Source organism: Haliaeetus albicilla, chromosome 14 (assembly GCF_947461875.1).
Source record: "Haliaeetus albicilla chromosome 14, bHalAlb1.1, whole genome shotgun sequence".
Classification (NCBI taxonomy): domain Eukaryota; kingdom Metazoa; phylum Chordata; class Aves; order Accipitriformes; family Accipitridae; genus Haliaeetus; species Haliaeetus albicilla.
Window position 1 is genome coordinate 16969063 of NC_091496.1, and position 11114 is coordinate 16980176.

An 11114-nucleotide genomic window follows, 5' to 3' on the forward strand; every position below is an offset into this window, starting at 1 on the left:
CAAGCAATGAGAAAAGACAGTTTATCTTAATAAATGCATATGAGGGAGATTTGCAAACTTCATTTTTACCCCCGATAATCCCCACTTCAGTTGTATGTTACTTACTTTTCTCTCACTCCTCCTTTGCCTTTTCCCTTTCTCCCTGTTTGTCCAGTCCTTGGGTTTGCCCAGGCTCCCCTTAGCTCAGTCAGGACATGCAGATTCAGTCTTTTTTTTACTTCTGGAGCTTGTCTTTGCAGAGTTTTTAGGGTGTCATCCCTGTTGCTTTTCTTAAGGCAGGATTCTGTTTGTACTGCAGGATATAGTTTCCATCTTTGGACCCACACTCCTTGAGTATACTGCCACAGTGAAATTCACCCATTAGATGTGTGCCAAATCTGTAGTTCCTTAATGCCCAAGAGGGCAGAGAAATGACTTTTCCATCTGCAGAAATTCCTTCTGGAAAAAAGAACAGACTCCATGTCTGATGTGGACGCTGAAGAATTGTGTGTGTAGGAGGGTGTATGTTCCAGGCACACTGTCTTACAATTCAAACGCCAGTCAAGCCTCAGCTCTGCTGTAGAGAGACTAAGTTACTTCTCTGCAGGTATCACTGCAGAGATCTCCCAGCCCCTGGGGCCTACCAGAGGGGTTCTTAAAAGTCTGGAGCTCAGATAGGTGGCACATACATTTGGCAGAACTTCACTTATGAGTGTGAGGATGACTGTAACAGGTCAGATCAGGGGTCTGTTTTGCCCAGTGTTCTGTATCTGACATGGCAATGGGTGGTTATCTAGAGAATGTTAAGAATAGAATAAGGAAATATGATACTTCCCTGAATACTGTTTGTAGATTTGAATTTCCTGAGCAGGATGTGCTTTGTGTCTATTTTGGAAATTTTCAGTGGATCTCTCCTTCAAATACTTGATCAGTCTCCTGGTTTGAACACGTGTACATTTTTTGTATCAACAGCATCATCTGGCAACGTGCTCTACAGACCTACTAATTTTTTCTTTCAACAAACATGCTCTTTTGTTTGGCTTGAACTTGGCTCCTGATAGCAACATTGATGCTTTCTAGTTCTTGCATTGGAAGAACTAGATTTTGAAATGCTGGTTTCAGTGAACTCAGCCCAGTGTGTAAACCCCTGAGAAGCTCAGTGATGCAGGGCTTTGATTTTCATAGCGTATGCTGAAAGAAGGATTGCAGATCCAACAGCTGAGCAATAATCTGTGATCCCAAGTCCATGCATTTCAACATTGACCAGAGAGCAGGTATACCTTTCTACCTAGAATGGCTTCTGGGTATCTGGCCAATTTTAGAGTTTTCTTGGATCCTGCTTAGAAAGATACAAGAAGAGTTACCCAATAAATTTAATAAATATTTTTTAAGAACTCCTCATTCCTGTGCATTAACAGTCATTACTTTTTCAGTATGAATGTGAGTTATTACCTCTTTGTGCTGTATCCTATGATATCTTCTGCAAGAAGAGTTGCTGAAGATGAATTCTTTTTCCACCTATGAAAGTATAAATACAGCCTTACCAAAACAGATATACTTGCTGGTTTGAGAGCTGGAAGGATAAAGACCTTATTGTGGTCTGTTTTGTTCTGAAGATTGCAAGGCAAAAAGTATGTATTGTCAACATGAAAAAGTGCTAGATAACTACAAAGCATGATGTATTTTATGGCACAGATGATCTTAAAGAGTTACCTAAGTAACAACTGTTGGGTTTGTTCCCCTAGAGTGTAAATTGACTGAAGTTTTTCTCAGTAAGCTTGTTTTTGTTGTGTAGTTGAACTCATAAATAAATTCATTTTGTTTCTTTCTTTTTTTTTTTTTTTAAGCCATGGAAGAACTGGATGGTGATGTAGTGAGGATTTCTTCAAGAGGAAAGTTTGCAGAAAGAGACATTGTGCAGGTGGGAGAGAAAATTTACTCTAATAGTTAGATTTTACTGATGCTGTTTGTTTTGAATTCTTGTTTCTATCTATATTCCTACCTTTCATTTTACCTTAGCCCTGACTTACTTTATCTTGAGGTGTTCATAACAAGGTCAGAAACTCTCTGTGATACCTATAAGCCTTTATATAACACATCGTAGTGGATCTGCATTCATTAGGAAATGACCCCTAACTGGCAGCACACTGATATAAAGTCTTAGGTTCATACAACCATGGGAGAAGAGATAGTTGCCTCTGTACTGCAATCTCACTATGATTCCATAATGAAAAACTGCAACTTTTGTGGAAGTTGGCAATACCTAGACTTCTAACATGTGCATTTGAAATGCCTAGGGTATCTTTCCTTGCCTCTAACTGCCAGTCCACAAGACCATGAGGATCTCCTAGTTCCTATGTCGTGTCTGCCACATACAACCATGCAGATGTCTCATGCTTTAAGGAGCCTCAGATGATAGCTGGAACAGGTTGCCCGGAGAGGTGGTAGATGCGCCATCCCTGGAAATGTTCAAGGTCAGGTTAGACGGGGCTCTGGGCAACCTGTTCTAGTTGAAGATGCCCCTGCTTATTGCAGAGGGCTTGGACTAGATGACCTTTAAAGGTCTCTTCCAACCCAAACTATTCTATGATTCCGTGGTCTGTGTTTACATGACTGCACCAAGCCCTTAGAGTGCTACTCTCATCTGCATTCCATTTCTCTGCCAAAGTCCTCTGGTTCTGTTCCTGCTCCCTACAGTCAGTCAGTCAGCCCAGTAGTTGTCATTCAATCCTATGCAACGACTGGCAGGGTGGTATAGCAGCTTTGCATGCACATACACACCCACCATAATCCCCCTTCCCCTCAGAGCTGCAGATTTCTTCAACTCCACAGGTTGTCCAAACTATATATTTCATCCATGCTCCAGGCACCCCATCTTGCCTCCCAATTACCTACCTCCCTGGACAGACTTTATTTCATAATTATTTTCTTGATCAAATAAAATTAACTAGCTATGCATTTTTTATTTTCTTTTCTACTTTAGAAAGAATGATATGTCTAAAACTAAATCTTCTGTGGACAGTGTATTTTCCTGGAATTGTCTGAATACATTTATGAAATAGAGTATTTCCACTGGAAGGGACCTATAACAGACGTCTAGTCCAACTGCCTGACCACTTCAGGGCTGACCAAAAGTTAAAGCATGTTATTAAGGGTGTTGTCCAAATGCCTCTTAAACCCTGACAGGCATCCTTAGGTTCAAACCTTACCTTCGATCTGCCATTTCTTCTTCTCCCTTTATTCCTCCTATTTGTCAAAATTCATAGTCTTTACTTGTTTTTCCTCTTGCTTATTTTCACTTATATCTCTCCAAGCCAGGTTGGATTTTTATATTATTGTTGGTTAGTAGAATATATACATATATATATATATATATATATACACACACATAAAATAACTGAGCTATATGAATAGCTCATATTGCAGGTGGTAATGTTTTAATAAAAATTAAGGTCAGATTGCAGCTGATGAACTTTGGAATGTGTATATTTGTTTTCATTTATATATGTAGGAACTGAAACTTTTCAAAATGTTTGATGTTACCAATACTGGTATGTGAATGTTTAAGGGTTTGATAACTGCTGGTGGATACAATATCTCAATCCAAGGAGATGTTCAAAACATGTATATGACACCTGATTTTATAGTTCTTTTTGTTTACAATACAAAATAAACAATTCTGTGTAAATATGTGGAAATTAAAATGATCAGATCTTTTTTTCCCAGTCTTAAAGCTTCCCAGTGCAATAAATACTACATTAAAATTCCCTCTCTATTTTTTTCCTAAATGGGGATCAGAAATGAGAATAAGATGACAGCAGTTAAATTGCCCTCATAATCTGTATGGATATATGTTAAAGAAAGTCATAGATTCCTGAATTACTTCTTCTAATAGTTGAAAAACAGACCTTTTTCATTTCTGCAACATACAGAGAAAACTGATGGGAGAGTGAGATATCAAAACTCTCAGAAGAGTGAGACATGCTGGCTGCTTTAGTCAATGTTGTCAAAAAGGTAATTATAGAAGTAGGGATGAGGAGAAGCTGGACAGCTGAACAGGAGGCAAGAAATACAGTTTCTCATTTTGTCAAAACCTTTATAATGTTCCTTGGTAGCCCATACTGGGCTAGAGAGGGACTGTCTGTAATCTGTTATGCTGTGTATGTCAGTGCTGTTCAACAGAGCAGTGTGTGGAGATACGCCTCCAGAGCTGGAAGTGTTTCTGGACCCCAAACTAGTATTTCTGCAACACCTTGTGCCATGTCAGATTTTTTTAAAGCTAATGCAGATATCTCTGGCATGCATTGCACTTACATTTAAATGCATTTAAATATATGCAACATAATCATATATAATTTCTCCAAACAACAGCAGCTCCAAAAGCTGCTGGTTTTACATTCAAAAAGCATAAATAGAGTTCTTCAAGTGTTATAAAAAAGATTTGTGAAAATGCTTTGCATCAGAAATATTCTAATTTCTGCTGAGAAATAAAAAATAATATGTAATGAATACCCTTTTGTATTTCTTTAGAATTCATTGCATATCAGAAATGTAATAAAACATTTATTTACTATTAACATATTTCAGTCAGAACTTTGCCCAAAGCCATATTGAATTACCTGAAGGCAGTATTATTTTGTGCTCTTTTTCTGTCTAAATACTAACAAATACATTATAGGCTAGCTAAATAAATAAAAAGGGATAACATCAAACCCTTTAGGTTTGGTATGACCTTTATTTTCTATCTGGCAGGATAAAACTGATTTGCTTTTATAAAATTAACTACTGAAATATAACAAGTTTATTTTTCATGTATTAGGTTAGTTAAAATTAACTAATGAAATTAACTGATAATTTTAACAGTCAGTATTGTGAAATATTTTAATTAAATTAGTAAAGGAAAAATTTGCCTGCTAACAGTGAGTCACTATCATATTTACTACTGACTGAAATTCATGTAAAGACATGACCTTCATTACTCCCTTCTTGCTAGTATACATACATATTGTATTACATGTGTACCAGTTTTTCCTCAGTTTGTTCCATTTCTGCTCCTTTGTTATCCTTTTCCTATTTAAGAAGTTTTAGGAAAATAATTACTCGTGGTAATGTACCTATTGTTTCTCTTTAAAATTTTGTATATTAGCCTTTTAAATGAAACTCTCAAACTATAGAAAAAGCACTTTACATTCCATCAGTTTCCCTTTGATTTCTCTTATGTCTTTCATTCTATTCCTCTGCCACTTCTACTTCTTCTACATGATAGCTCTAGGCCTTGCTGTCATTGCCAGCTGTCCTTGTATATCTCTATGTGTGCTTATCTGTCCATAGTTCCTCCAGCTCCTCTGTCATCTGTATACCATAAGGAGAGGGGAGGGAGACTAATTCAGGTCATCTATATTGTATAATTGCATTTCAACAATTACACTGTTGAAATAGCCTCCCTTTGCTGCAGAACAGTGGTCTGAGTTTTCATGTCTGCAGACTAATGGGTAAAGTGATCTCTTGGGTTGGGACACATTTTGTTCTTTAGCTCAGACTGCATGTGCTTTTTACATAAGAGTGACATTGCATTAGAAAATGAATAACCACACGAGGGAGAAATGAACACCAAGCTTATCCCTTCCCAGCTGAATGTGTAAACCAGCAGGTTACAGAGATGCTTGTTCTGTTTTGTTGTTCTTCTAATTTCATACTTCTGGGGGCAGTCAGATGTATTCTTACAGAAAAGTTGATGGAGTTTAAGAAGGAACAACCACTTGAGACGGGGCAGTGCTGGGCTGGCTTCTGAAAACTGCTAGAGCCTTTTTATGAAGTGGAGGAGTCAGTACTAGTAAATGTCACAGTATGTGCTTGTCTCTTGTATTGAAGAGTTACTGAATAAACACAGAAATAGTTAAGACATCTAACTATGGAATTGCAGATACCTTGCTTCCTGGCTTAATACCCTAGAGTCAGGTTCCTTTTTGCCTGTTGTTCTCCTGCCCTTATGCCTGACACATTCTTGGACACAACACAACGAAGAGGTAAAGGATGCTCCTATCTGGAATAAAGGCTATTCTGATTGAATAGTCTTGCTGACTACTCTTGTTGACTATGGTAACCTGCGTTAGCCAGCTCTTCTTGAGCAGCAAGGTTGGACTAACGGATCTCCAGAGGTCACTTCTAGCTTCAGCAATTCTGTGGCTAAGTCATCTTCTAAGAAACTGCAGATCTACTGCTTCCTGGGGAAATGCTCTAATCAGTAGCAGTTTATGCTTAATTTTGTGACAGGTTTCAGTTTAATTCAACATAGTTCAAATACTTAGGCTTGAAGCCTTTTTTCTGGCAATTTGAGATCCTTTTCAGGACAGTTATGCAAAGAATCATCTCTTATTTGAATTGTAAACACCTTTTAGTAGGAGATTGATGCCTAGACAGGTTTTGTAAGTCCAGGGTGAGAAGTGCTTTCCAAAGTTGTTGTAAAAATGATTTAAGTTCAAGTTCTTTATTGCTGAAATGTTGTCTTTGTTTTTGGTTGGTGGGGGTTTTTTTGGGGGGTGGGATGGGGGGTGGTGGTGGTGGGGTGTTCTTTCCCCAAGAGGTTTTTTATTTGTTTAATGTATTTAATAGATTTCTTTTTGTTTATTTCTCTGATTTCTGGAAAACTCTCAGGATCTCAGAAATACAGTGTAGACTGAACTCTCACTGTAATTCAGTGTTCCCCTAAATCTTGAAAACTTCAATGCTTTTTAGAAAAATTGAATTTAATCTGTAGCCTTGGTTGCTCTGCATCCAAGAAAGCAAAATTAGTCTGGTTAGTATCATGGCAAAAGAGTCTTCAGATTTCAGAGTTCAGTCAGGAGATGAGAGATCTGTGGGTCTGACTTCTCAATCAGTTCTAGTTTTATTCTGGAGTACAACAGTTAACAATTACATCTCCCTGTTTTGTGAGGGGGGGTGAAAGGCACCATTAGACTTTGAATTCCAGCATAGCATAGCCTAGTATAATCAGTACCAGAAGTAGCTTTGGACATCGAATCCCAATTTTGAAAAGTCACCCAGCTATTGCCCTGAGACAGGCCCCAAAATCTGAGCAAGAAGCAGAATTTCAAATCAGCTTTCCCTTTGGTATAACCTATTAGTTAGCTTAACCCACTACATCTCTGCATGCTGTCTGTTGTGAATAAAAATCAAGGACCCTAGATGGTTTCTTTTTTCTATACTAGTAGCACAAGCATCTCATTAATTAGTATGAAATCCAAGCCAGAGCTGGGTAGCTAACTTTTTAGGGGTTGCAGATCTGGGTATCACATAACAAGTTCTTTTCTGAATCCAATCCTTTTTGCTTAGATTCTTTATGCATTTGTTAGTATCGTATTAAAAATGTTGAGGTGGTTCATAGTTCTACTAGGTATAATGCAAAATGGTCAAGAATATAAAGTCATCCTTTCTGTTTTGTTCACTTCAGTTGGCAAAAATTCTGTTCACAAACTGCCAGAGCAGAGGCAGTCTGGTAGGAATGCTCCGTGAGCAGGAAATGTAAGCTAAGAATAGCTTTCTGAGGCAGAATTACCTTCTTGTATGAAAAGGGTTGAGAGATAAACCAAATATATCAATGAGACATGTAATTACCAATCTGAGCTAGCCATGGCTTATGTGAAGAACTTCACCCAAGTGAAAGCATGACACGGTTTCTATTAGAAGACAGATTTTTTAAAATTGAGATACAATGTGTATATATAAAATACAAAATATGTATATATAAAATGTGTATATATGTTTTATATGTATATATAAAATATTCGTGTACTCTAACTCCCTAGATAAAACTTTCTTATTTTTATGTTGTAAGATGTATTCTGTGTCTGCATAATGACCTGTGTGAACATCTCTTTTGTTTTGTAGTTTGTGCCATTCCGAGATTACATTGACAGAAGTGGAAACCACGTGTTAAGCATGGCAAGACTTGCTAAAGATGTTTTAGCTGAGATCCCAGAGCAGTTTCTATCCTACATGAGAGTCAGAGGAATAAAGCCATCACCTGCACCACCACCCTATACACCCCCGATTCACGTGTTGCAGACTCAGATATGACTGCTCCAAAGTGCTTAGCATTTATCACAAGTCAAGAGTCTCTGGATGCAACAGTAGCTTCTGATAACTTCTTGGAGCTAGAAAAATTCTCTTCACATACCAAAATTCTCCTATGGTTGCATGAGCAACTGGAAAGCTTTTAAACGCTAGGAGCAAAATGTTGATGTTCTCTCTAAGTCTTATTTTTTTTGACAAAACCCCCTACTTTTTTGATGTATTTATTGGAGGGGAAAGCACAAGTCACGTTTTCAACTCAGCAGATACTGTCCTCTCTGAATACTGTGTGTATATAAATGTATAGGAATGCTATTACTTTATCAATGTTTACATGTTACTATTTTTAAATTTCAGTACTTTTATAACTATTCTTAAGAATAAAAGTTTGGAATATTGACTCACATGTCTTCTAGCTTGCAGTAGCTTGTCACAAGATAACAAGAGAAGCAATATCTCTTTGAATGTTTGTCCAGACAAACGGAAATGAAAGCTAAGAAAACAACAAATATATATGTGTTTTCCAATTTCTGAATTGCTTCAATCAGTGCTCAGTAATCCATTCATCTCACAGTTTGAGAATAAACTCCTAAAATGTGAATAACATAATTGCATATGACTGATGACTAACTCCAAACTTTGAGGGGGAGGTATGTGTATTTTTTCAGAGATTCTCCAATTTCTAAGTTTATCTAAGTTTACAGTTTTTTAAACTAGTTACTGAAGCAAATTAGAAGAGTTACTTGCTATAAGTAATTATAGAAAATTACCTCAAATCAGAACTATCAGAGTATTACAGTTGACTCACTGAGCTCATTAAATCTTATCATGCATTCCTTAAAGCACTGGAAATTTTGCATCAGAAAAGTCTTTTGGAGTGATTACAGCAGATGTTTTATAATGGCCCATTTTAAACTTAATTTAAAATCTTAACTTTTTTTGTCTAGATTGCCCATTCAAAGGGATGCTGGCTCTTAATATTTGGGTTTAATATTGTCATTTAATCACATTTCCATTCAGGGTGCATGAATGATAATGTTAATTAACTGGTTTAAAAATTGCACAACCATGTTGCTTTGTGCACAATTTTGTGTACGGAACTACCCAAAAATTTTATTATATGCCTGTTCATATATAATTATAAAATGGTTTTGCATGTACAGTTTTTACAAAATACACAGTTTTGTGAGTGTGTCAGATACATTTTATCTAGAACTAATGGCCTTAAATTTCACAAAACTTCTGAAATGATTGTGAATTGCCTTCAAATACTGTTAAAGCTGAACATTTTAATTTTTTTGTGTCACAGTTGTAACTGTCTTGTAATGTAACTGTTTTTCTTTGCATATAACCTGTTTACTACTTCTGTTTCTTACTACTGTATGTTGTAATGTACAGTATAAAACTAAGGTGCATTTTTTAAGCATGAGAAGTTTTTTGCCAGAAAGCATATCTTCGATATTAATGGCATATAACTATGTAAATGCAGAATCTTCCATTTTTAAATACATTTAACTTCCTTTAACTATCTCATGTGGGAAATTACTTTTTCCAGATAATTATTCTGTTAGTAAAAAAAAAAAAAAAATAAAAAAAATAAAAACAATTTTTTTTTTTGTAAGAACAAATTTTGTTTTATTTCAAAACAGTTTTTACTTAAATATGGACTTTAATTTTCTCACCAAAATATGTATTTCTTAGTGGATTGGTGTTGCATGAATGAAATTTGATACCTGGAAACTACAAATTTTGATGAAAATGCATCATAAAGAATAAGTTTAAATCTGCTGAATGGTGGTGCTGTTCTCCTTCTGTCTTCTGCATTTATGTTTCGTACTTACAGTGTTGGCACTTTGGAAATAACTGAATTACTATTACACTTCTGTTGTGTCATTGAGTTAGACAACTCCTTATGCTGACATTTGTATTGGTTCCCAGTGGCCCATGTATTTAACAGGTTTTCATTCCAAGGCCAAAACTACAAATTTCTTTTATTCAGTTTGGCTTAATTTATTAGTGCTCATTTCACCAGCACCTTTTATTAACCCAAGGATCAGTCTCAAAACTAATTTAACAACTAATTTAACAAGTGAAGGAACTTTTAAAGATAGGTATTACTTAAAATTATTTTTTCTATCCAGCCTAAGTACCAGCCTATTCTATTCTCCACTGATGTTTTTTCTTCTATTTGGTATTAGATTCTAAATCTAACATATTTAATGGAAAGAAATAGATGTGATCAGTGGACTAAGTATTCTAGTGGGAAAAGGAGACTTTTTCCAGACTTGTCACATTCCCTGTGTGTTTGTCATCTTGATTCTGTAATGTGTATGAGAATCATTATGTAGACTCACATGGTAGCCGCAGTCTTAGAGATGAGAGTTAATGGTCAGAACTTGAATTTCTCCAAATATCATATGCAGCCATTTTTAGTTCTGGCTTTATTCTTAGTAATAAAGGAACACAAAACTCATATTCCTTCCCAAGAAATGCTAGCTGCTACCAAAACTTGATTATTTTCTATGACTGAGGAGTAGCAGAGAGTATTTATGTTTAAGAAAGGTAAAACGTGACATGTTGGATGACAAATGCCTGAAAGGGAAACTGTTGGCCTTGAAGAAAGCTCTCTTTCTTTGGTATTCATCTTGGAACAGATGTGTTCTTTGTAATGCATGCAGAAAATGCTATGGCAGGGTGCAAACTGTACAAATGTTCCTACAAATGAGGAAGGACACTGTCCCATGGATGATGTAATTTGAGAGTATCTATTTTAGGTTTGATTCTGACTAGTGAGGAATTGTTTGCTAACCTGGAAGAACAAACTGGTTTAATCTTGGTTACAAAATGGAATTTTGTAATTTGGGGCAAAGATGGCAACCTATATAATAGAATGTACTTGGACTTCAAATCTGCTCACTTTTTTGCACAAAAATGTTTGTTAAGTGTGGTTCCCCCAGGGAGGTATCTCAAGGAGAGGAGCAGAGTTCAGAAGAGCAGGTATTCTCTGAAAAAACACGTTTTGAAAAGCTGGAGATTCTCACCTAAGTAGGGACAGATGAAATTCA

At 36.3% G+C, this 11114-nt stretch overlaps 1 protein-coding gene across 4 annotated transcripts in view; it reads left to right on the forward strand.

The window, feature by feature from the left end:
• CPNE8 (copine 8) overlaps positions 1-9841 on the forward strand; it is a 103926-nt gene extending 94085 nt beyond the window's left edge. For 3 of the 4 annotated variants that reach the window (XM_069801872.1, XM_069801873.1, XM_069801875.1), the window contains 2 exons: positions 1827-1900; positions 7867-9841. In XM_069801872.1, the coding sequence (XP_069657973.1) occupies positions 1827-1900; positions 7867-8055 (263 nt within the window). In that variant the 3' untranslated portion in view covers positions 8056-9841. Of the gene's footprint in view, positions 1-1826; positions 1901-2962; positions 3668-7866 lie in introns of those variants that run through there. The other variant, XM_069801874.1, reaches the window with a different exon arrangement.
• The last annotated feature ends 1273 nt before the right edge of the window (positions 9842-11114 follow it).